This window comes from Dipodomys spectabilis, unplaced genomic scaffold (assembly GCF_019054845.1).
Source record: "Dipodomys spectabilis isolate Male_0828 unplaced genomic scaffold, ASM1905484v1 ptg000002l, whole genome shotgun sequence".
Classification (NCBI taxonomy): Eukaryota; Metazoa; Chordata; class Mammalia; order Rodentia; family Heteromyidae; genus Dipodomys; species Dipodomys spectabilis.
This window is the reverse complement of record NW_024870679.1, coordinates 17105589-17132505: the sequence shown is the minus strand read 5'-3', so window position 1 is coordinate 17132505 and position 26917 is coordinate 17105589. Positions and strand designations below refer to the sequence as shown.

The 26917-nt window shown below is 34.0% G+C and overlaps 1 protein-coding gene across 1 annotated transcript in view; it reads right to left on the bottom strand.

The window, feature by feature from the left end:
* Nucleotides 1-26917, bottom strand: part of Hfm1 (helicase for meiosis 1) — a 75744-nt gene that overhangs the window by 22817 nt on the left and 26010 nt on the right. Inside the window, exons 11-29 of the mRNA XM_042684583.1 lie at nucleotides 26203-26403; nucleotides 26031-26119; nucleotides 22319-22362; nucleotides 21967-22068; nucleotides 21447-21592; nucleotides 19641-19735; nucleotides 18673-18806; nucleotides 14938-14985; nucleotides 11536-11616; nucleotides 11234-11325; nucleotides 9272-9378; nucleotides 9136-9183; nucleotides 6888-6985; nucleotides 6676-6807; nucleotides 3496-3581; nucleotides 2791-2874; nucleotides 2514-2671; nucleotides 1892-1995; nucleotides 589-735 (exon numbers count right to left, since the gene is read on the bottom strand). Coding sequence (XP_042540517.1) covers nucleotides 589-735; nucleotides 1892-1995; nucleotides 2514-2671; nucleotides 2791-2874; nucleotides 3496-3581; nucleotides 6676-6807; nucleotides 6888-6985; nucleotides 9136-9183; nucleotides 9272-9378; nucleotides 11234-11325; nucleotides 11536-11616; nucleotides 14938-14985; nucleotides 18673-18806; nucleotides 19641-19735; nucleotides 21447-21592; nucleotides 21967-22068; nucleotides 22319-22362; nucleotides 26031-26119; nucleotides 26203-26403 — 1996 coding nt within the window. The remainder of the gene's footprint in view (nucleotides 1-588; nucleotides 736-1891; nucleotides 1996-2513; nucleotides 2672-2790; nucleotides 2875-3495; nucleotides 3582-6675; nucleotides 6808-6887; nucleotides 6986-9135; nucleotides 9184-9271; nucleotides 9379-11233; nucleotides 11326-11535; nucleotides 11617-14937; nucleotides 14986-18672; nucleotides 18807-19640; nucleotides 19736-21446; nucleotides 21593-21966; nucleotides 22069-22318; nucleotides 22363-26030; nucleotides 26120-26202; nucleotides 26404-26917) is intronic.

Below are 26917 nucleotides of genomic sequence, written 5' to 3'. Positions count from 1 at the left end.
TATTTTCTAATAGCTGCATAGTTATACCTCATTATATATTAATTTTTACTGCTTCACTGTCTAATGTGAATAGAAGGATTGATATGATACTTGAGATTTGCTTTAAAGGATGAATGGGGAAAATTCAAGCGAGATTTGAATAAAACAACTTTATCCATGAATTGATCATTGTTTAAATTGGTTAATCAGTATCTAACAGTTCATCATATCCTTCTGTATATCTTCGAAAAATTCCCATAGTAAGAAAACTAATTTTCATTCTAGTCTACTTTATCAAATCTGTAAGTTTTTGTACATATTTTCTTCCTGATAATGGCTATTAGAATGAAGTAGACATAGAAAAGGGAAAATTCATATAAAAGAATAATCAAATACTTTCTGAGCTAAATACCATTTCAAATAGAGAAATATTAACTATAAGAAAGACTTCCTACCATATACCAACATACTATTAATGCATGATACTTAAATATCTAATTTCAGAATATCCCTAACTGAGTGAAGTAGTATTTACAGCAATACTCCTCCCTGGCCTTACTGATGTTTTAATACAAAATAGGTATTATAGAAATTAAAAGAGATATTTACCTTTACAAGCTCCTGTTACAGCAGACCTATCTGGATGTTCAAAATGGGAAATATCTGCTTCTGATTTTTTCTGCTTAATTACTTGACTTCCAAAGCTCTTGGGTCCTAAATAAAAGACTGTAAACTTTTGCTGAATATCAAGTCCAACTAGAAAGAGAAAAGGTCATAAATGAGGCCATATATGAGGACATGTTCCTTTTCTCTCTCTCTCTCTCTGTCCTAGGGCTTGAACTCAGGGTCTAGTCACTATCCCTGAGCTTTTTTGCTCAAGGCTAGTGCTCTACCACTTGAGTCACAGCTTCTCTTCCAGCTTTTTGCTGGTTAATTGGAGACAAGAGTCTCAGAGACTTTCCTGCTTGGGCTGGGTGTCAAACTGTGATCCTCAGATCTCAGCCTCCTGAGTAGCTAGGATTACAGGCGTGAGCCACCAGCTCTTTCGTCATTTCTTTCTTTTTGTATCTCTTATACTATTTTAACACTAGTGATAAAAATTCCAGGAAAGAGCCAGGTGCTGGTGGCTCACATCTGTAATCCTTGCTACTCAGGAGGCTGAGATCTGGGGATCATGGTTCAAAGCCAGTCCAGGCAAGAAAAGCCATGAAACTCTTATCTCCAATAAACCACCAGAAAACCAGAAGTGGCGCTATGGCTCAAACGGTAGAGCGCTAGCCTTGAGCTGAATAGCTGAGGGACAGTGCCCAGGCCCAGAGTTCAAGCCCCACCACTGAGCAAAAAAAAAGAATTCCAGGAAATAAAAACATTCTTAAAAGCAGAAAATGTTTGACAAATAAAAATGAGTATATTAATTTTCATTAAAAATGTTTCTATAACTATTGAAATTTAACTGTGTTAGAAAATATCTATAGGGGCTGGGAAGGTGGCTCAGTGGTAGAGCGCTTGCCTTGCATGCATGAGGCCTTGGGTTCGATTCCTTAGAACCACTAAGCAGAAAAAAGAAAGCTGGAAGTGGCACTGTGGCTCAAGTAGTAGAGCGCTAGCCTTGAGCTGAAGAGTTGAGGGACAGTGCCCAGGTCCAGAGTTCAGGCCCACGACCGCCCCCCCCCCCCAAAAAAAAACCCAACAAAACAAGAAAATATCTATAACTGAACAAGTCAAATTTGAACTATCCTGATCTATGTTCTATTTTCCACATCAAAATAGATGATGTTTTCCTTAAAGCTTGTTTATATTATGTAAAGGTACCATTTTATTTAATATGATTTTGTTTATCTGTCTTAGCATAAAGGAAATAATTTTAAAAGCTATCATATTTTTACAGCTATATCTTCATTACTTAACTTACCAAAATCAGAGCTAATTAGATTTATGCTAAGATCTTCAGATATAAGAGCTCTCTTCACATCAATTTTTTTAACCCAGTTTCCAGCTTTTAGCAAAACAGAATCCCTGAAAAAATATAAACAATGATCTAGACACTGAAATATTAATTTTTAAGGGTTGATTACTCCTGATTAGTCTTCTCTAATAGTAAAGTGGGTACTGAAAACTACTTCCCCCAAATTCTGAGGAGGGCAAATAGAATATTAACAGAGAAATCTTTATATTTTTTATTTTTAATCTTCAAATATACACATCTGTGCATCAGGGTTACAATTTAACATGTCTACTTAAATGTCCAGTGTATCTTCATCACTCTCCCATCATTTTTTCCTGTCCCATGTATCCTCCCCACCATAACTGATATCAAGTTTTTCATTTCCTTTTTCACATATATACATTGAATGTTATGATTATATGCATTCCCTGCAATGAAGCTATTTTGACCGTAATTTTCTTAACCATAGTTGAATCCAAGTTGCACTGATAAAGCCTATTTGGAATATATACCTACTATATATTAACATGATTTATAGTTAATGTTAACTCTATATGAATATATATAACACATGATCTTAATTACTTACATAATTTTGTGTTTAAAAACAACCTGATTGTCTGAATCACCTATGATTAAGGTGGTATAGTGAGAATCTGGTGCTGTTCGTTTAGTTTGTAGTTGTTCAAAGTTTCTTAACGTAAGTGTCACTAATATTTCCGCCATGGTATTACTGTATCTTGCAATCTTCAAAAAAGGATAGGCATATAAAAGTGTTTTAAAAAACAACCTTACTATTCATACCAGTTATAGTAGCTTTACTCTTAAGAAATAATCCAAATATTTAAGAAACAAAAAATATTTACCTGTTCTACTTCAAGTTCATACTTTGGAAGATACATCACAGCTTCTTTTATTTGAGTTCCAAAAGGAGGGTGTCTACTTAAAATCTGAAATGGAAATAAATTAATCATTATTTTCTCATTACATGCTTGCAACTCTTTCAATAGAAATTTTTTTTTCTGTCAGTCATGGGACTTGAACTCATGGCCTGGGCAATATTCTTGAGCTCTTTTGCTCAAGGCTAACATTCTACCACTGTGAGCTACAGCTCCACTTCTGATTTTCTGTGTTAATTAAAGGTAAGTAAGAGTCTCATACACTTTCCTGCCCATGCTGGCTTTGAAAGATCCTCGATCAAAGTCTCCTGAGTAGCTAGGATTACACCTAGCACCCAGCTCAACAAAATATATTTTTAATCAATAAGATTTTGTTTGTTCATTTGTTTTGGTGGTACTAGGATTTGAGCTCATGACTTCCCAGTTGCTACATAGGCACTCTACCATCTGAGACACATCTCCAGTTCTAGAATCAATAGTTTTAATAATTATTACATATTATGTAATAATTACTCTAAATCCTTATGTCTATATTTATGACTATAGAAATATATTTATGACAAAATATTTATGACTATAGGAAATAATTTTCTATAAATAAGGTGATAAAAGTTGGGTTTTAGAATTTAAATTGGGCTTTGATAACATTAGGAATAAGTGAATACTAATTACCAGCTCAAGTTCTCTTGCATCTGTTGATTCAATTTTTTTAAAGGAAGTCAAACCTGCATTTACCATGGCATTTGACAATGTAATACCTGTAAAAAATTAATGGAACAATTTTTAAATAATCCACTTTAAATGAAACTTATACTCAAATACAACTACATTAATAAAAATATTTTGGGGACTGAGGAATATGTCTCAATAATAAGAGTGCTTGCTACCTTATATGCGACCTGGGTTCAGTTAGTCCCCAGCACCACAAAAATGAATAAAAGAAAAGCTTTAAAAATATTCAGCAAAATTTACAACTGTTATAGTTAGCATATTGTTTGATTGTTATCCAAAGATCTAGATACTAGAAGCTTGGTCCCCGGTATGGGTGTTGAGGTGGTAGAACTTTACAAAGTAAGCATAATGGAAAGTAACCAAGACTTCTGAGTTCTAATTTACTAAAAGGTATGGTGGAATGGGTTGGAGTTGGTAAGAGTAAGCTTCCAAGAGAATGGGAAACTCTTCTAGTCCTTTTCTTGTTACCTGTGTGACTGTGATCTCTTCCCCAAGCATTCCTGCGATGATCTACATTATGATTCAACGCTTAGTTTTATCTTATCTCCTAGTCTTATGAATTTCTCTTAGTCATTTTTAAAACACAACTTCTAGTATTCTTAACTCTTTATTGTTAATTTCCATACAGCAAACTCTAGCAAATAAACTCTGTATGATAGAAAAGCAACATGATTTAAGGATAGGCATATGACTTCAGAGTTAGGACTCTGAGTGTCTCTGTCTTAAAAATATAGTTCTGGGCTGGGAATGTGGCTTAATGGTAGAGTACTTGCCTACCATGTGTAAAACCCCATGTTTGATTCCTCAGTACCACATAAAGAGAAAAAGCTGGAAGTGGCGCTGTGGCTCAAGAGGTAGAGTGCTAGCCTTGAGCAAAAGTAAGCTCAAGGACAGTGTCCAGAACCTGAGTTCAAGCCCCAGGACTGGCAAAAAAAATAAGTGTGAGTGTGTGTGTGTGTATTATATATAGTTCTGTGTCTGTACCTAAGCCAGATAATTTTTCTTTGCTGCCTAAAACTTCCAATCTTTTTCCATTGCATTAAAATGACATTTCATACATACACACACATATATATATATATATGTATATACACACACATACACACATATATATTTTACTGTGGCTGAATTCCCTACAGCTAGCCCTCCCATTTAATTGCTCACTACTCTCTTCTTACTGAATACTCTCTGCTCACACTGGCTTTGCTTTTCTTCCTTAAATATAGTTGATTTTTCCTTTGTACCTTTGTTATTTCCTTATGCTTTCGGGCACTGTAATTTTAAATTGATATGCCTGCATGAGTAAATTTTACCAGTCACTAAATAGGATTTTTTGTTTTGTTTTGTTTTATTTTGTGGTGGTCCTAGGGCTTGAATTCAGGGACTGGGAGCTCTCCCTTACCATATTTTGCTGAAAGGCTGATGCTCTCCCAACTTGAGCCACAGCTGCACTTCCAGCATTTTGGTGAAAAAATGGTATTTTAAGAAATGATACTTTAATTATCTCTGTATAAAGCACATATAATACTGATAAAAGTAACACCACTATTTTTTAAACTGTTCTTGGGAATTTCTCTGACATTTATTTATTTACTTATCCAGTACTGGGACTTGATCTCAGGGCTTGGTATTTTTACTCAGCTTGTTTGCTCAAAGCTGATGCTCTCATCACTTGAGCACTACTTCCAGCCCAGTTTGTGCTGGTTAATTGGAGATGGAGTCTCATAGACTTTTCTGCCCAGGATGACTTCAAAAACCAATCCTCAGTCTCAGCCTTCTGACTTTCTAGGATTATAAGCATGAGTTACCAATTCCTGGCTATCTTACCCATTCTTAAGACAAAAGCTTCCAGTATTCTAATGAATACTTTTTAATGTTCCAGGGTTCAAATGAATATACCTTAATGTTCATTTCCATTTTCCTCAAGACTTTTCCTGACTTTTAGCTTTCTTGTTGTTGTTGTTGTTGATCGTGGAGCCTGAACTCTGGGCCTGGGCACTGTCCCTCAGCTCGTCAGCTCAAGGCTAGCACTCTACCACTTGAGCCACAGTGCCACTTTCAGCTTTTTCTGCTTATGTGGTACAAAGGAATCAAAACCAGGCCTCATTCATATGAGGCAAGCACTCTACCACTGAGCCAACTTCCCAGCTCCAACTTCTAGCTTTTGAAAGTTTATATTTACTGTTAAAATCAATTAGTATTAGTTTCTCTTTATCATGTTCCATAAGCACTTAGATTTACATTTGGTTTAGATTTACATGTTTCCTATCAATATTTTTCTGAGGAATATTTGCTTTTTTTCTGTTCAGCTGTACTGAGTTTGTGTGATAGGCAAGTTAGTATTTGACAATCTGGAGAGGACAGAATGCAACAGGTATCCACACTTAATATCCTTGAAAGACTGGCTTTTTCAAGAATAATAACACTAATAATTATTTCACCTAATTTCAAATTGCTCTCTAAGGTTCTATTTTCCAAATGTTGAATAAAATCCTTGCCAGTTTAGAACACACTTGTCTTTGTAAAATGAATATGGCATTTCTCACAACTTAAGTAGAAGCTGAGCCTTCCTTTTACAATTGTAGCCATTTAAGGAGTGGGGTCAGAAAGTCAAAGGTAAAAACTGGATAATTCCAGAATCCTTGAGCCTAATTCCAGTTTTTTATAAATGACACCTTTAATCTTTTTTCAACAGACTGGTAATAAAAATCTATTATTGAAAATGGAAAAAGTTAAAAATATACATAAATAACATAATTTTCTGTAAATAATTTAAAATGGCCAGGATTCCTAGTTTTGTATTTTGTCACTGAAAACAAAGCAAAATATGAGTCAGAGAAGAGACTTAATTAATAATTGGAACAAAAGCTCACTATCAGTATGAGAAAAAAGCATTAAAAAAAGTAGCAGATGACATTTCTCATGAACTATTTAGTTGATTTTAAATGTAATCATTTAAGCAAGAGCAAATAAAAATCAGACTTTCAAAATAAAGTACTTTATTTTGGACCATAAAACACATTTTTTTACAGTTATATATTCATCATAGAATGACTGTCAACAGTAAAAGTAAAATAAATTGCAGATAATAACAAATTGCTTGCTGTATTCAGTACTTACCAATTTTTTCCAGTTGTTTGGATACATACAGAGAGTTCTCCCAAAGTTTACACCTAAAACATTTAGCTAAAATCAGACTGTTCAATAGCACAGCAAACTTCTTTTCTTGAGCAGCTACAAAATCTGACAGCCCTGAAAAAAAGTTTCCAATGTTAAACTTGGTGTGCTAGTTTACTGAGAAAACACTGAAAATCCACTCTCCTGAAACATACATCTTGCAATTCGTGAACCATTTCTGAAAATCTTCGAGGTATCTTGTGTCAAAGCAAAATCTTGTATAGGAATGCATCCTAGCTGGGCCTGGATAAGACTGTGGAAAAAGAAATTTCATTGTTTCCTTTGAAAAGTTACAGTATTCAACATTATTGATTGAAAAATTGTTTCTGTCTTGGTTTGTATTATCTCTGAATTCCTTTTCCCAACCTCCAAAAGTTCAGTCTTTCTCTCTCTCTTTTGATGTCTACTTAAAGAAGAACAGATCTGAAATTTAGCAAAACAGGAATGCATACATGTGAAAAGTTAGACTACATGTAAATTCTGCAATAAGAAATGACAACTCCACATTGATGCATACTCTTTTCTTGGCAATTCTCAAATAAGATGCACAAAGGTGGGAGATTATAGTAATAATTTAAATTATGGTATGCATAAAACCAATTATAACTCATCAATTTTTAAATCTGACAGCCCTAATCAAAAGAGTGTAGAATCCAATTTTAGGCAGAGTATAGGAAATCATTAAAATTTCAAACAAAATGTTTATAGGGAAATACCTTGATTTGATTCAGTAACTAGTGTAACAGAGTATATTTAAAGGGACCTGGGAATGTGGCTTAGTGGTAGAGCGCTTGCCTAACATGCACGATGCCTTGAGTTCATGTGCCTCAGTACCACATAAACAAAAAAAGCCAGAAATGGTGCTGTGGCTCAAGTGGTAGAGTGCTAGCTTTGAGCAAAAGAAGCTCAGGAACAGTGCCCACATCCTGAGTTTAAGCTCCAGGACTGGCAAAAACAAACAAACAAACTAAAACAGAGTATACTTAAAAAAACAAAACAAAACAACAACTAAGTGAATCAAGCCACCCAGATTCTAGTTCTAACTTAGTCCTTAATGTAGCATCATACTTGGCAAGTCATAACATACCCAAATATTACTGATTCATTTGAAAATGACAAGTTTGGACTATATAGTCTCTTAGTTCTCTGTGATTTCTAAGGACATGTTAATTACCAGAGAAATACAGCTAAGACATAAAATATTAGCGTCTATGTTCAAGATATAGACCTGCATGATGAATTGCATACATATATTTAGAAGACTGTTTCATAGGCATATTAGAAGATAAGATTCAATGAGATGTCAGGAAATAACCCAAAGAAATAATAATCTCTAGCTAAGGAAGAAAATTAATTGGCTAGTTGATTTCATTAAGCTACATTAAAAATGAGCTTAATGTACTTTAAAATGACCTCAGTACTAATACTTAGTACTAAATACTTAGAAACATTAGTACTAAATATTTAGAAAACATAAATACTTAGAAATGTACTTTGAATAGAAGAAAATCATACTACTGCCTTTGTGATTTCAAACTGTGTAGACAAGTGTAAACTTTAGTGTTCCAATTACTACTTATATATACATTCCCCACTATTAGCAGAATAGTAATCCACTATAATGTATGCTTCCCTCAATTCATGTGTTGGCTTATTTGTCTTGTCTAGACTGTCACTATCATTTAAATACACGTATTACATTTGTTTTAATGGTGGATATTGTTTTTATGCATGGTTATCATTCAAGCCAGCCTGAAAGCTCCTGATGATAAATATAAACAGAACATTTTTTCTATTGTTTACTTTTCACCTCAACAGAACACATTCTTAACGATATTCATTTTTAAAAATATTCACTTTTTTTGGTATGGTGCTGGTGATTGAATCCAAGGTCTTGCACATGTTAGGAAAGTGTTCTGCCATTGAGCTATACTCCCAACCAGTAAATTCATTTTAATTAGTCTGAAAGTTGTTTTTAAATTTTTTAGTTATTAAAGTAGTTGGATAAAGAGCTTTCAACTCAATATAACAATTTGAGTACAATGCCCCATCTTGATTGATGTCACACCTTCCATCGTTCTTCTTCAGCTCTCCTAGCCCCAGTCTGAAAATCCCTGAAAATTAATTTCACATCTATAATCTGCCCCCTAATTTTAATGGGAATATTCTATTTTTTGTATTATGTAAAATAAATTTAAAATATGCTTTAAAGCTAAAAAAGAAACCAAAAGTGGTGGTGCACACCTGTAATCCTAGTAATTTGGGAGCAGAAGTAGAACGATTGCCAGCCTTGTCTACATGACACCCCATATCAAAAAAAAAAGAATAAGTAGATGTAAACCTTCATTACTATGAACTAGGGACCAGTAGGCAAAACAATAAAATATTAAAAATTATTATTACCAATTTACTTTCATTTCTGTTGTTTTAATTCTTCCGTCCATTGGAAATCTATAAATAAAAACATATGGAAAAACTTTTATGACCTACTTTAAGTAAAACTTCATAAAGTTATTTTAAATATATGTAATTTCTGTACCTGATAGTTATCCGATTTGGACTTTTGTTCAAAGTATTCAGTGTTTTCTTTTCATTTATCCTTAACTGTACATCTAGAAATTCATTACAGCTGGCGATCATTGAGACCTACAGAATTTAGGAATTTGTCCACTTAATATTAAGTTCATTTTCAACTTCTTTTATCACATCTTATTTCTCTACATTTACTTATTTTTCATGCTGCCTGGGGACACCATGGTTTTACCAATTAATAATTCAGAGCGTGCTTTATATATTATACTTAATAAGTGATGTAATTAGACATTAGAACTATACCAATTAGATTAGAAAGATTAGAAAGACAAAATTTACAATATACAACCCAGTGCCTAATGCATAGTAAAAAGCACTCAATAAACACTGTTCTTTTTCGTCTTCCTTTATAGCCTTCTATATCTTATCAGTCATAATTCCAAATATTTAATAGAAAATAATGCTTCAGGTAATAAAAAATTTGCATTTTATAGACTAGCTTTGTCAGATGACTAGTAAGCACACTCTGTGCTTTGTTTCCCTTATCTATAAATGGAACTAACACTTGTTCTAATTTTCTTGTTAAACTAAAGATCAGATCAGTCATTGTTAGTATTGGATATTTTATACTTTTATTTTCTTCTTAATGAAGAATATTTACATGAAAATATAAACCTTTTACCTTTCATAAAATTTTGTTCAGGTGATTTCTTTATAACAACTAACATTATCTTATATAATCCTTAGTATACTAATCTTATTATGCTAATCAACACAGGTATTTAAAATTAAATACAATCATTTCAATTTGAGATTAAAAATTTTATTTTACAAGTATCTTGTTTCACATTCATGTTTCCAGCAAAGAGAGGAAGAATCAATGTAGACAACAGGCACTATAAATATGCCTGTTGCGAGGTGCTCTATAATCCTAGCTACTTAGGAGGCTGAGATCTCAGGATCACAGTTCAAAGCCAGCCCAGGGGAAGAAAGTCTGTGAGACTATTATTTCCAGTTAACCATTGGATAACCAGAAATGGCACTGTGGCTCAAAGTGTTAAGAGTACTAGCTTGAGCACGAAAGCTCAAGGACAGCACCCAGGCCCTGAGTTCAAGTCCTATGACACATACATACATATACACACTCACTCACACACACACACACACACACACACACACACACAAGGAAGGAAGAAAGAATATGCCTGTGATGTGGCTGCTACAGGTGCAAAATTGTCCCCACTGTGACATTTTAACTTAATATTCTCATCTTCATAATCATTTCTTTTTTCTGGACTATAATTGATACTATTTTATTTCAACTGTTACTGCTATGCTGGTGCAAAAGATTTAGGGAAAGGTTGCCACAACCCTAGATTCCAACTCACTGTCCTTTACTCATACCAGACTTTCTTAATATATCATGCTACATTGTCCTGAAATCTCTCTCACATATTTGTCACTACCAAATTAATTAGCATTATCAGTTAAGTTGTAAATAGTTATTACACCTATTTTGAGTATGTATATAAACTTTCTCAGCTCTGATAAAAATGCAACTGAAGACCAAATATATTCTAAGACATATTTCATGTCTTATGACAGAGACACACTGAAGGGAGATGTAATTACAAATGCTTTCCTTTTGGGGCTGGGAAGGTGGCTCAGTGGTAGAGTGCTTGCCTTGAATGCATAAGGCCCTGGGTTCAATTCCTCAGCACCACATTAGCAGAAAAACAGGAAGTGGTGCTGTGGTTCAAGTGGTAGAGCACTAGCCTTGAGCTGAAGAGCTGAGGGACAGTGCCCAGGTCCAGAGTTCAGGCCCCATGACCAACAACAACAATAAGAAAAAGCTTTCCTTTTGACTTGTTCAATAATAAATTATATGAAGCATATATAATAGTTTCTTCTCCAATAGTTTTTGTACTATATCATTACCTATTTATTGCTCTCATGAAAGTTAACTTACCAGATCTGATAAAGTTTCTTTTCCACTGATTGTACAAAATTTCTTCACTGTCTCAAATGTAATATAATACCAAGCCATCAATCTTCCTGACTCTGTAAGAAAAAAATACAAAAAATAAACATTCTCTATATTAGCTTTAAATGATTAAAAATCATTTTAACAACATTTCCTTAACCTCTACTCTTGGTTGATAATGGAGATTACAATTTAGTTTTACTATGATCTAAATTTGAGGAGAAAAAAATTAAATTTTTGTTAGGGCAACAATAATTAAATTTACCAACAATCATAAGAAACATTACCTGTTGGTTTGAAATTAACATCACCATCCATCTTTATCAAGTCCAGGGATGACAAGTCATTAAGATTTTTCAAACATAATTCTGTTCAATAATAAAAATCATTTCAGTGAAACAGGGAAATAAGGCAAAATAGAATTATTATTAAATATGCTATAGAAATGTTTCTAATAGTAACAATAGTATAAATAAAAACATTTAATAATAAAAGGAGATTTAGCACATAGAGCACTTGAAACAATATATATGTATTACCTAGTTAATTCTCAAAATAATATTATTATTTCCATATACAGGTTGGGAAACTGAAGAGTAGAGGCTAAGTAATTTGCTCTAGGTTGAAGGAATTGTTGTGCAATTTGTTTTCCAATATGAAACAACTTTATTTTTCTTTGTTTTAAATTTTTATCAAAAAGACTTATGCTCAAAGTATATAGTCAAATAATCCTACAAAATTTGTTACAAACCCCCAGTCTTTCCCCTCCTTCCTGTTTGTACTTCATTGGACAACCACGTAAACCTGTTTTAGTTGATGATTTCAGTATTTACTTCCATCTAACTGAGCAATCACCATTTCTACCTGGAATAGGAAGCCCTATTACTACAATTGACATGGATTAGTAGATCACTAATAAGTGTATTCTGCTAATTACAATTTTTAGTCTACCCCATAGTAGAACCCAGAAAAACTAAGATAGTTCAGAGCAGAGTAAGTAGTAAAACCTATTCAATCCTCTTCCCCTCCTCTCTCTGTCTCTGTCTCTCTGTCTGTCTTTCTCTCTCACATACACACACACACACACACACACACACACACACACACACACACACACACACACACACACACACACACACACACACACACAGAGTCATTAGAAGTGTTTGCTTAGGAAATACTTTAAGCAACATTGTTTTGGCAGTTTGATAGTTTAATGTGTTTGCTAATTAAAGCTCTTGAAGTCTTTTCTAATTTTCTTAGACATTTGTATGTATGTACTGGTCCTGGGGTTTGAAATCAGGGCCTGGGAGTCACTGAGCTTCTGTGTTTAAGGCTAGCACTCTACCACTTGTGTGCCACAGTCCTATTTGGCTTTTCTGGTGGTTAAATGGAGTCTTACCAACTTCCTTCCCAGGATGGCTTTGGATTGTAATCCTGAGGTCTCAGTGTTTTAAGGAACTGGGATTATAGGCATGAGCCATAGGCTCCCAGCTTAGACATAATAAGGCAGCTCATTACCCATTAATCAGTCAACCAATCAAAGAAGAATGCTTACTATACTTTATGCACTATTCTAAAGGTTTATCTACTAGGTTCACAGCAGTGTATTTTCCTTATATTTTACTTAATCAGCAAATTGTGGTTTAAAAAAGCAATCTACACAAATAAAAGTTTTGGTATTGAAAGCTACTATCATGAAAAGTAAAGCTGAGAAAGGCTAAAGAGAATGTAAGTTTTTTTTTAACTTTTAAATCTTGTATTTCTAATATATTGCTACATAATTTCTAATATAAAGGAAGTATATAGTCACCCTGATTTTCAAAATAAAGACATTATCTTCTCCAAGAACAAGGAGAGCAACAAAAATGACATCATGAAAATCAATCTTTCTCTCAGTAAAAGTAGATTTAAATAAGCTGATACATAGAAAGACTACGCTGAGTAGCTGATTTTTAAAGAGGCTTGAATGAAATAAAGATATAGGCCATGTGAAATACTTGAGAAGTGTTTCAAGAACAAGAAACAGACTGTGTAAAAGACCTGAGTAAGAACAACTAGGTTTAATTAAAAAAACAAAAGCCAATATGGAGACAGAAGAATGAACAAGGGGGAAAGCTAAAGTGAGAAAAACAGGCAGGGATGAATCTAGTAGGATTCTGTGGGCTCTGGTGAGAATTTGCATTTTATTCTAAGAGTGAGGTGGAGTTACTGCAGGACATTGAGCAAGAAGACATAATCAAGTTTAGAATGCAGCACACATTATGCTAAGGTCCTTTCCTGAGAGATTTAAGGCAGACTTCATAAAATACTACCCCAAAGTACTCTAAAACAACGGAGATACAAAGGCTTCAGAATCATAGATTACTATAATCTGTCTGCCTTTCTGTTTGAAGCACAGTAATATTCTGACCTTCCTAAGTTTGTAGACACTTAATCTAAAGAGTTCCTGCCATACATCCAAGAGGAAGGAATGATACACAAATAGGCCAAGAAAAATCTAACAAACTGGCCTTTCTAAGTTTCAGTTTATACCAATAGGTGATATTCATTTTGGCAGTCATAATTCTACACAACTGTCTACCTCTCATCATACTTAAGAATAAAATCACACATTAAATAGTAAAGTTCTTTTCAGAAAAAACTCTTTGGATCTCTGGATCTCCATTTTTGAAGGTTCCAATGGCATGTAAAATTTTGATTAAATAAATATATTATGCTTTTCTCCTGTCCATCTATCTTCTCTTATATGTATATCAGCCATGAACATTGCAGTGAGTAAGGAAAAGATACTAATTGTTTTCTTCTTTACATTACCAATTCTTTTCAGTTATATAATGTTCTTTATAAGCAAAACTTATCTATGAAAATAAGGCAAGCATGAACAATAATTCTCCCAACTTAACAAAAGATAAAATATTAAAGTTATATAGTTAAATATCCCTTGAATTATCTGATTTTGTTTATGTGTTTAATCATTATTATTAAAATATACTTCAGTTTAAAAAAATTAGAAAATTAGTCAGTTGTGGATAATTTACAAGTATTTTTCAACAGCACATTACGAATATATAGTTATCATTGTTTCAACAACAAATTTACTCTTTAAAGAAGATAGCTTATGACTTTATCCATATCTTTGAAGCTATATTTACCACATGTGATTATCAAAGTAGACAAAAAAATTAAAGTTCACAAAATATTTTTAATGAATTCATTATTTTTCTTTCACTGAAAGACAGTCTCAACACAATGAAGAGCTAGATTATCTAATTCTAATAAGTGCCTAATATTTTTATATTTTTAAGACACAAGCAGTAAAACACTAAATGATTAATTAAATAAGAAAGCTGGGATATGACAAGAAAATATCACTGGCAAAATAGGGATAAGAAATTCATCATCAATGTAAGCTTATTTTCAATTAAAACTAGGCTACAAAATAAAAATAATTTTATTACTAAGCAGCATTTTCAAACACTATGGTCACTGTACAAATAAATAAGCCAAGTTAACATACTATATACAATATTAATCTAAATGCTAAGCTTTATTTATGTGTGGAAAAGAACTAGTTTATACTTTTTTCTGAAAAGAAGTTTGCTATTTAGTAATAGTTTACAAAAGAATATGCTTGCGTTCATAAAAAATTTTAGAACATGTTATTTCTGGGAGGAAATTCATCTAACCTTGTAATTTTGCTTCAATTCCTTCTTTGTTCAATCCAGATTTAAAACCTGTATAAGCCATGAAAATTTATTAAAAAGTTAAAATAGAGTGGATTTAACTTATCTTTTATAGGTTCAGTTTATACCATCACTTGGAGAAGAGTACTAAATATCATATAGGAAAAATAGCTTAATGAATTGATGCGATGAACTCTCTATAAATTATTTGTTTTACAATCCTTTCAATACCAATTGGCTATCTTTTGCCTCTTTTTTGTATTAACAGTGAACAGAACTATGTGAAATAAGAACTATGTGAAATAAATCGCTTAGGTTTTATACACAATCATCTGCCAAGTGACTATTTTCTAATGGATTTTCATTCTAAAATGAGCACTGGTGGATCACACCTATAATCCTAGCTACTCAGGAAGCTGAGATCTGAGGATTGGGGTTCAAAACCAGTCTGGGTAGGTAAATCCATGAGACTCTTCAATTATCCACCAGAAAACCAGGAATGGAACTGTGGCTCAAATGAAACAGCTCAAGGACAGAGCTCAGGCCCTGAGTTCAAGCCCCAAAACCAGCAAAAAAGCAAAACAAAACAAAAAACCAAACCAAAACAGAATAAAACAAAAAGAATGTTTCTATGAAAGAGTAGTAATACAACCATTTTGGAAAACTGCTATTTAGTAAAAAGTACATATGCTACTAACACAATTATACAAATATTTTCATACTGAAGGATATACATATACATATATATATATATATATAATTTCACATCAGTATTATTTAAAATTAAGAATATTTTTTTAAATCAAAGATGCTTTTAGGATGTGAAAAACCAACAAACTTGGAGAAAAGATTTGAATATATACATTTGACAAGCTTTTTACTCAACAACTTCTATATATTAACCATAAAAATACAAAAAATGTGATTTAAAAGTAGGTAAAAGATTTGAACAGGTACTTCTGAAACAAGATGTTCAAATGACCAATAGGAAAAGGTCCCAGTGCAAGTACTCAACAAGGAAATGCAAAATCAAATCAACAACTACTACTACCATTACTATTACTACTATGCTACAACTACTCCTCATATACATACTATACACAAACACACACAACACAGGGCAATGACTGATATTAAAAACTAATAAAACCAATTATTGATAATCATGTAAAGGACTAGAATTCTTCTATATAGCTGTTGACAGGGTAAGTTGGTTCAACTGCTTTAGGAAAATTACTGTGTTTGAGTTATCTACTAAAGCTAAACATAAGTTATAGGCCTACTTTATTTTACTACTCTTACATAGATATACTCCAAAGAAATGAATGCTCATAACCAACAAGAGATACATACAGGATGCTGGGTGCCGGTGGCTCACGCCTGTAATCCTAGCTACTTAGGAGGTTGAGATCTAAGGATTGTGGTTCAAAGCCAGCCTAGGCAGGCAAAGCCATGAAACTCATCTCCAATATACCACCAGAAAACTGGAAGTGGTGCTGTGGCTGAAGTGGTAGAGTGCAAGCCTTGAGCTGAAGAGCTGAGGGAAAGCGCTCAGGCCCAGAGTTCTAGCTCCATGACTGACAACAAAAGGGGGGGTGGGATCCATACAAGAGGAGAGTAGTTGCTAAAGTGGTAGAGTGCTTGCCTGGCAAGTATAAAGCCCCGAGTTCAAACCCTAGTACCTACAAAAAAAAAAGATACATTCAAAAATCGTAATAGATGACTAAATTGTATATCCATACTGGGAACAGCACAATAATAGCAAAGAACAAACTACTATGAATACACCTACTTATAATGGAATACTCTCATTAATATTACGTTGAGCAAACAAAACTAGAGAAAAAGGGTAAATATTATAAGTAAATGCTTGCATTTGTATCAAGAATGCAGCTAATATATTGTGATGGGAGCTTAATATTCATTTTGAAGTGGTTAATATTTGACAGGAAATTGGCATGAAGTAACCTGTGGGAAATATTCCTTATCTTGATCTGGGTGTGGTTATGCATATGTGTGTACATATGTAAAACTTCATCGATCCTATCCATAAAAGAACTAAAACAGAAAGGGATAGAGGTGTGGATCAAGTGGGATAGCACCTGTCTAGCAAGCATGAGAAGGAAGAAATGCAAATTAAAATAGAACATTATTTATACATAACACTGATAAAAATATACCCTGAAGGTAAGGCTGAACAAACAGAAAGAATAGGGCACCATCAAACAAAGTTGGTTGCTATGTAAGTCATTAAGGTAGCAATGTAGCAACAAGTATCAAATTTTAAAAATTTACCCAGTAATTCTAGATATTTATATACAAATGCATTTACACTTTGAAAAATACAAGGTTATTTTTCACTTTGTTCACAATAGCAAACAGTTACTTTTCCACTTTGTTCACAATAGCAAACAATTTAAAAAGGAAAAAGGTACAAAAGAGTAAACAGTGGTGATTAAAAATAAAGACCTTAGCCTGGTGCTGGTGGCTCACACCTGTAATCCTAGCTACTCAGGAGGCTGAGATCTGAGGATCATGGCTCAAAGTCAGCCTGGGCAGGAAAGTCCATGAGACTCTTATCTCCAAAAAACCACCGGAAGGGACTGGGAAGGTGGCTCAGTGGTAGAGTGCTTGCCTTGCATGCCTGAGGCCCTGGGTTCGATTCCTCAGCACCACATAAACAAAAAGAAAAAAGCTGGAAGTGGCACTGTGGCTCAAGTGGTAGAGCGCTAGCCTTGAGCTGAAGAGCTGACAGCGCCCAGGACCAGAGTTCAGGCCCCATGACCGGACCCATAAAACAAACAAAAAACCACCAGAAAACTGGAAGTGGCACTGTGGCTCAAGTTATAGAGCTCTGGCCTTGAGCTGAAGAGCTGAGGGACAGTGCCCAGACCCAGAGTTCAAGCCCCATGACTGACAAAAAAGTAAATAAAAATAATAATATTTATATTCTGATACTGACTTTTGAACTAAGCAAATATACTCTCTAAGTAGAAATACAGATTGTTAAATAACACAGTTATTCATGGAGGTATTTTCTTTTTAGTTGAAACAGGTGCTAGTTCAAGCCAGCCTTCAAACTGAGATCCTTCAGCCTCTACTTTCCAAGTGATGGAGTTACTGATGACTGCTACCACACCCTGGCTGAGATTCTTTTGTAAAAAGGCTTATATTATCCTTGGAAATCTGAAAGTTTTGAACCTGTGTTGCATTAGAATGGTATTGCAATGAGTAAGGTTCTGGTATTCAGCAATCCTAATTATTTTAAGCTTTTAACTTGTTCTATAGGAAACAATGTAGGAGAACTAGATGTGTCTTAGCTTGAGAGCTAGAATGAAAGGCCACAGAAATAATATAAGTGAATTTAATTTCTTACAAAATAATGAACAGACACAAATTCAGAATAAGAGGCAGTTGACCATTTAGTATGGAAAAGATTGAAGACTTAAAAATTAACTATTTTAAATATTAGGCATTTTTCTTATTTTTACTAGTTGAAGCTTTCTCTCTGGTACTATCTTTAATGGTGTGAGTTGTAAAGCTCATTAAAAAGATTATAATAGAACACATAAAGTTTTCTCTTTCGCCTACTCTTGCCTCTAAAAGTATTTGTGACTGTTATTACTTTTTTGTTTCTGTTATCTATTAGTTTCTGTAATCTATTTTGTGAACTCTTAGTATAAACAGAGGCTCAGTGACTTGAAAAAATTATTACTTTTCCAGGACAATGTAACAAACCATAATGAGATGGGTTTTTCAAGGCTCTGATATAAAGCAAGGTTGATCGTATCCATTCCAACGCAATATTCACATCGGTGATAGTATGTAATACTATCTCTGCGTTTAAATGTTCAATAAGATGTCTGTGCAAACTAGGGAAAAAAACTCGGCATTATTAATATGAATCTGAAAACATCACCTTACTTTTAACTTTAATTATGTTCAATATGCTCACTGCTTATTTAACAATTCATGAAAGAAAACAATTTCTAAAAGTGTAAGAGAAAATCTGAAAAAGTCAATTCAACTACAAACTTCAACTTCTACTTGTTATGCCTCTAGAAGATACACTGACACTTTAAAAAAGGGTAGGAGGAAGAGTGAGCAAATGCAGTCACTATTTTCAATGTATGTTATGTAAAAACTGAACTATGTAAATTGAGGGTAGGAATGGGAAGGGGGAAAATGGGAGAGAATGCTGAAAAGGGTGACAATGATCAAGATGCATTGTATTCATAACCTGACTTATGGAACCATAACCTCTTTGTACAAATAATAATAAAATAAACTGAAAGGGTATGTGTGAAGAGTTGAATTATATCCTATTTTCCTACTAAATACTGAATGCCTTTCTCTCAAATTGTCTTTCGTATTATAAAACAAATTTAAAGATTATATTCATTTACTATAAATTAGTAATTATAAATTTTCATATATATAAAATTTAATGTAATAATAGCTGGTAAGATGTTATTACAATTTAGGCCTTTTAAGCAAAGGACAAAAAGCACCCTTGAATAAAATTATTTTATTGCTATTTTTAAAAAAGAATTGTTTAGTATCTTAAAATGACTTTAGTTCAACTGTTGGAAATTTTGAAGAAAATCACCTTAGAAAACCACCAAACTAAGTTTTTTTGTAATATTTAAAAGAAAAAAGACAAGTTGTATTAGCATTATTATCTTTTTAGAATTTTTCTGTATTACCTGCTTTCTATAGTGTCACTACAAGCTAACATTTGAATGTACTTGTCTCTGGTACTTAACCGAGTCATAATAACTGCAGTAGCTGTAGTGTCAAACTGAAAACAAAAAATCATACAGAGAAATTTAGTAAGGATTAGAGTGTATCACTGACACCAGTTCAATAACTCAAGACCTTCTTTTTATATTAAACAGTCCCCGTGCCTTAAAATAACAGGCCTGAAAAGACTTAAATACTGCTTCTGAATTTGAATGTTAACTAAGAATGTAGTTTAAAAACCTTCCAAGAATATAATTGCAAATACTATTTTTGTTTCAAGTTAATATAATTTTTCTTTTTTTGGGGGGTCCGGTCGTGGGGCCTGAACTCTGGGTCTGGGTGCTGTCCCTCAGCTCTTCAGCTCAAGGCTAGCGTTCTACCACTTGAGCCACAGCGCCACTTCCGGCTTTTTTTTCTTTTTGTTTATGTGGTGCTGAGGAATCGAACCCAGGGCCTCCTGCATGCAAGGCAAGCACTCTACCACTGAGCCACCTTCCTAGCCCAAGTTAATATAATTTTTGCAATATTGAAGTCAAAACAAACCAGTAATTGGTATAGTCTATACATAATCTTATTTATCCTTGTAAATTTGTTTTATATATATCTATATATCTATATATATAGATATATAGATATATATATATATTTTTTTTTTTTTGGTGCTGCTCCTTGGGCTTGAACTCAGGGCCTATGTGCTGTTCCTAACTACTTTTGCTCAAGGCTGGTGCTCTACCACTTGAGCCACAGCTCTACTTTTTTGTGGTTTAACACTGATAAGAGTCTTATAGACTTTCTTCACTGGGCTGGCTTCAAACCACGATCCTAAGATCTCAGCCTCCTGAGAAGCTAGGATTAGGTATGAGCCACTGATACCCAGCTAACATAGTATTTTGATACTTTGAAAAGATATTCGTCCTGAATGTTCCTTGAATGTCTATATGAATGACTTCTTTATCTAAGGGTCTGTCAGCACAGGGTGTATTTTAAAATGTATACAGCTGCTGGGCATCAGTGGTTAACACCTGTAATCCTAGCTATTAAGGAGGCTGAGATCTGAGGATCACAGTTCAAAGCCAGTCCAGGCAGGAAAGTCCATGAGACTCTAATCTCCAATAAACCACCAGAAAAAACCAGAAGTGGCACTGTGGCTCAAGTGGTAGAGCGCTATCCTTGAGCTGAAGAGCTGAGGGAAAGCACCCAGGCCCAGTGTTCAAGCCCCATGACTGACATACGTATTATATATATATATATATATATATATACATGTATGCACACACATATATATGTATATGTGTATATGTGTATATACATACATGTGTGTATACACATATGTGTGTGTGTGTGTATATATATATATATAGCTAACTTTAGGATTTAGTGTAGGACCCTGGGATCTACATGTTCCAAAATGTCCATGACAGAAAATGGAACAGAAATGGATAGAAATGGGACAGAAAAACTGTTACATTCAAAATAATAATAGCTTCTCTATCAGAGAAAAAAGACAAAACCCTCAAAATCAAAAACATCTTCAGCAGCATGTTAATTAAACTATTCCTTCACAAATGGATAGGAATTTATAGAATTTAGGGTTGGAAGAATGGTATATGTCTCTATTAGTGAGGTTTGCTTTACTTCTATTCCTCCATTCAAGATTTTCATTTTAATTACATGTTTCTACTATATCTAGTGAAATGTTAATAAAAATATACAATAGCATTTTTATGTCTCTAAAATAAGTTATAAAACATAAAGTTATTGTCATTTACCTGAGGTCGGCCAGCTCTACCAATCATCTGTAGAATATCTGTTTCACTGTACTCTTCAAACATTCCTCCAGCATAATGCATTGTAGATTTTATAATTACCAAGTGAGCAGGCAAATTTACTCCCATAGCTAATGTACTGGTGGTAACTGTATCAGATTAAGGAATAAGTTCAAGCCTTACATAATTTTATTCCTTCAGGAAGACATTTTCTTATAAAAGACATACTGGTAAAAATGCAATGAATGACTCTAAGAAATTTAGAAAATGCAAGGAGAAAGGGCATTGTAATCTAAAATAAAATATACCCTAATACCAAGATATCAAATTGCACTATTTTTAATAATATAAAAGAAAATTAATATTGCAAAAAACTTACTATATATAGCATGAAGTTACACTGGAAGTCACATAATTTCAGGTTCTTTAAAACAATCAGAAAAGCATAATGCTTAAGCTTTTTCTTCTTGAAAATAATTCTCTAAAATATTCTTAATATTCATTAGAAATATGTTTAACTTACAAAGAACTCGTAGATCTCCAGTAACAAATGCTCCTTCAATTACTTTTCTATCTGACAGTTCCATCCCAGCATGATGATAAGCAATACCATATGTTAAGGTATCTGTGACAGAAATGCACAGCATTGTAGTTACTGTTAATATGTTATCACTATTTGTATCCTTTTATCTATATCTGAACATACTATTCAAAAATTATTTCTAGGCTAAGAATCTGGCTTAGTGATAAATGGTTTGCCTGACATGCATAAGGCCTTAGGTGCAATCCCCAGAATCACCAAAAAAAGTGTGTGTGCATGCGTGTGTGTATGTGTGCATACATGCGTACTCGTATATGTGTATACATAAGCTTACCTTTCAGTTTTGAATCTCTCACAGAATATGCATACTTCTGTAACCTGTTTTAAAAAACCATTAAATCATTCAGTTAGTTCTAATAACATTAAAAAACTGAAAACTTATTATTACAAAATTCACAAATACAATAACAAAATTCACAAATACAAAAAGACTTACCTGAAAGCTATTTGTAAAACATAAAGAACATCTAACTTTCATATTTGGAAGTTATTAATTTATTAGCTGTAACATTAAATCTCATTTCTAAACCAAGAATTTAGAAAAATCACGTTTATATTGGAAAAATGATTATTATGTTCATAGGGTTAGAATTATGGTCTAGCCACACAACTTACCAAAAATATTTATAAGAAGTAGTAAGTGTTAAACCCTGTCATGGTAGATAAACAAAAAAAAAAGAAATACAAAATAAGTTTGTAAAAATATGCTCTGAGATACAGAATGTAAAGAAAAGTAGACTAAATTAGAAGAGAAGACATTAGGAAAGTCTCTTGATAATGTGAAAAGGATTTTGAGTACTTGAAAAGACTTTGGAGTTTGATAGGCTTAGTTCTTTCTTAATTAAAGCTGAGAACACCCTAATTGGTGGTTTTCCATTTCCTTGTTGCAAATATGACACTATAAGGCATCTTTTTAATATTCATAAATTTTAACAAATTCACAAGAAAATAAAAACAAAACATGAAGAGAGAACATGTTACTATTAAGCATAAATTGGGTGCAATACACGGGTATTTTAGAAATATTGTCTTTTTAATTATGAAAGGCATATGATATAGCTGATACCTGTTTACTGAGATCTGATTATGAAATTGAAGCTGATAAGCTGGGCTGTAGCTCAGTGACAAAATGCTTGTCTATCATGCTAAAGGTCTTGTTTGAGCCCCATTATTGTGAAACAGAGAGAGAGAGAGAGAGAGAGGAAGAAATTGAATGAAGCTGAGAAAACTAACATAAAAGTGACAAACTGACAGAATTATAATTTTAAACCTGGGACTCTTTTAATGCTAGGATTTTATGGCTAAAAAAACCCCAAACACTTAACAGGAAGATATAAGCAGAAAAAGGATCCTTAAAGGGTAGAGAAAAGAGCTCAAGGAAAGGAATTTTCCTTAAGCAAGCAGGGGAAATGAAGAAGGATTTAAGGCAGTATATGTACTTCTGTTCAAGAAAATGACTATGAAGCAAAGTACTTTGTATGAGCTGAATAGGAAAAAGGAATCTTTACATGAACTGAATAGGAAAAATGGAGTGCAAATTGGTTTGGCTTTTTGTTTCATTTTTTTTTTTTTTTTTTTTTTTTTGCTGGTCCTGGGGCTTCAACTCAGGGCCCAGGTGCTGTCCCTGAGCCTCTTTGTGTTCAAGACTAGTGCTCTACCACTTGAGCTACAGCACCATTTCCAACTTTTTTGAGTAGTTTATTATAGATAAGAGCCTCATGGGGATTTTTCTGCTTGGGCTGGCTTCGAACCATAATCCTCAAATCTTAGTCTCCTGAGTGTCTAGGATTACAGGTGTGAGCCACTGGCACCCAGCACAGATTGGTTTTAAAGAGATGTATCCTATATATTTCAATTTCCTACTTTTTTTTCTCCACATGAGAGTGATTGTTAAATTGCAAAAGTGAATATGTCAGTTTACTGCCTTAAACGCTATAGAGGTTTGTTTGGATAAAAATCCAAAGCTGAAGTGGTGCTGTGGCTCAAGCGGTAGAGTGCTCACCTTGAGCTGAAGAGCACAGGGACAGCGCCCAAGCCCAGAGTTCAAGCCCCACAACCAACAACAACAACAAAAAAAAAGGTACAGAAAAGGAAAGGAAGGTTGGCATGCTTATAGCTTCTCTATAGCCGGGTGCTGGTGGCTCACGCCTGTAATCCTAGCTACTCAGGAGGCTGAGATGTGAGGATCGGGGTTCAAAGCCAGCCCGGGCAGGAGATACCGTGAGACTCCTATCTACAATAAACCACCAGAAAACCGGAAGTGGGGCTGTAGCTCAAGTGGTAGAGCGCTCGCCTTGAGCTGAAGAGCTGAGGGACAGTGCCCAGGCCCAGGGTTCAAGCCCCACGACCAACCAAAAAAAAAAAAAAAATCCAAAGCTGTTAAGAGTGGTTTGTAGTAACCCATATAATGTGATGCCTTGCTAATTTTTCATTCATGATAATCATGCTTTTCTATTACACAGTCAAGCCATTTTATCCTGCTTTGTGAATGCCACCAACTGTTACCCTAACCAGCAAACTGTTACCTTACCTGTGTAATGGTTTCTTTTCCTGGAATGATTTTTAATCTAACTTCTAGTCATCAGTCAAACTTCTTAAATACCAAGACACTGGGGACTAAGGGGTTATTTTGTTTAGACTTTAAGAATGAAGAGGCTTTGATAATTAATTACCCATTGGGAGGAAGTTGAGAGAGGATGATAGGTTTCAACCTTGAGCAACCATCAAAATGATGCATAATTATGATGGAAACACTGAAGAAGGAGCTGGCTTGGGAAAAAGATTCTATTTTGAACACAGTTTGAGATGTCCATAAGATATACAACTGGATGTGAGACAGATAGATTACAGATCTAGAGCTCAGAAAGGAAGTGTAGGCTGGATGTACAAATCTAGAAATTCACAGACCTACAAGTAGAGATATGTAGGAAAGTGAAATTATAAAGAATGAAATTCAGAACTCCACCCTCATACATACAACAGAATATCTAAATTTAAGAGTTGAGTAGAAAAGGTAAGGCATACTGAGAATGAGAAGCTTGCAAAATAGGAGAAAAATGGTAGAAGATGATCATGAAAGAACAGAGTCCAGTGGGGGTTTCAATAAAGTGGAAGTGGTCAAATGTGCTAGGCTCAGGGAAGATCAATTAGCAAAGGTCTGCTTTGTGAAAGACTGTATCAGGGCTGGATGAAAACTGGGTACAAAAATGAAGATAGAGCTGGGCGATGATGGCTTATGCCTGTGATCCTAGCTACTTACTCATGAGGCTAAGATCTAAGAATTACAGTTCAAAGCTAGCTCAGACAAGAAAATCTATCATTCTTATTTCCAATTAACCAGCAAAAAGCCAGAAGTGGAGCTGTGGCTCAAATGGTAAAGCACTAACCGCAAGAGAAAAAAGACTTAATGACAGTGCTCAGCCTCTGAGTTCATTCCAGATCCAGTACCATCCTCCTCATCAAATGAACATAGGTAATTGGGCATTGGTAACTCATCTATAATCTTAACTACTCAGGAGGCTGAGATATGGGATTGAAGTAAATCAGCCTGGTCAGAAAAGTCTGAAATTTCAGCTCCAAAATAACCAGGAAAAGCCAGGCTGTAGGCATGGCTCAAGTGGTAGAGTTTCAGCAGAGCATGCAAGCCAAGTAAGCTTGAGGCCCTAAGTTCAAAAGCCCAGTACCACCAAAAACAAAAGAGACACAGAAAAAGGGAAGAAAGAAAGAAAGAAAAGAAATGAAGATTGCAGTATGGATAACTTTTATCTTTCAAGAAATCTGAATATGTAGTTAGGCTTCAGTAAGATTCATTTTTCTCAATCCTCAAAATTATTATAACTGTTACTATCTCTAACAGGGTTAGAGATATCAACTATCTATCTATCTATCTATCTATCTATCTATCTATCTATCTATCTATCTAAACTCGTTTTTCTTATCAAAATAATCCCATAAAGCTCTTCTATTTCCAGGGGAAAAACACATACCTTTGTTTCTGTTCCATAGTTATAATAAATTTAGTATCTTTCACAAGAACAGAAGCAGCCTGTTGTACACCTTTCCTTGTTGCACAAAACTAAAAGTGAATTAATAATTAATGTATTAATCATAATCAAAATTAAACATCACACTAAAAAATAAGCAACCAAACATCCATACCACAAGTGTCGGTTTCTGATCAGAGTATGCTCTTATAACACTGGAAATTTTGTAGTTTAATGTTAAGTCAAACTTAAATTCAGTCTGGTTACTACTGCAAGGAAATCCCAGGACCACTTTCCGAAGTTTCACAGGTCTGTGGCTCTCATCCATTTTTAGACATACAGCAGGTCTTTCACCATCTGAAAGCCATTCTGCAATCTTAATAGAAATAGATGCATTAAATTTTTTCTATTAAATTTTTCAAAGAATTTTTCTATAGGCAAAATAACATAATTATTAATCACTTTAGAGTTGAAGTATTTCATGAAGTAGTTATTTTTTATTTATTTATTTTTTTGGGGGGGGACCTCCGGTCATGGGGCCTGAACTCTGGGCTTGGGCGCTGTCCCTCAGCTCTTCATCTCAAGGCTAGTGCTCTACCACTTGAGCCACAGTGCCACTTCCAGATTTTTTTTTTATTTTTGCTTATGTAGTGCTGAGGAATCGAACCCAGGATCTCCTGCATGCAAGGCAAGCACTCTACCACTGAGCAACCTTCCCAGCCCAATTTTTTAATAGTTCAATGATACTTATTTGTTGATTTATTGGTAAATGCAACCAACAGCAGTATTTCAAAACTATACCCACTATTTTCCTGTGGCAAATTTCCAATCAAGTATTATTGTTTTAGTTTATTTTCCTTTATAAGAGTCCAAGTCAAAATAAAAAATTC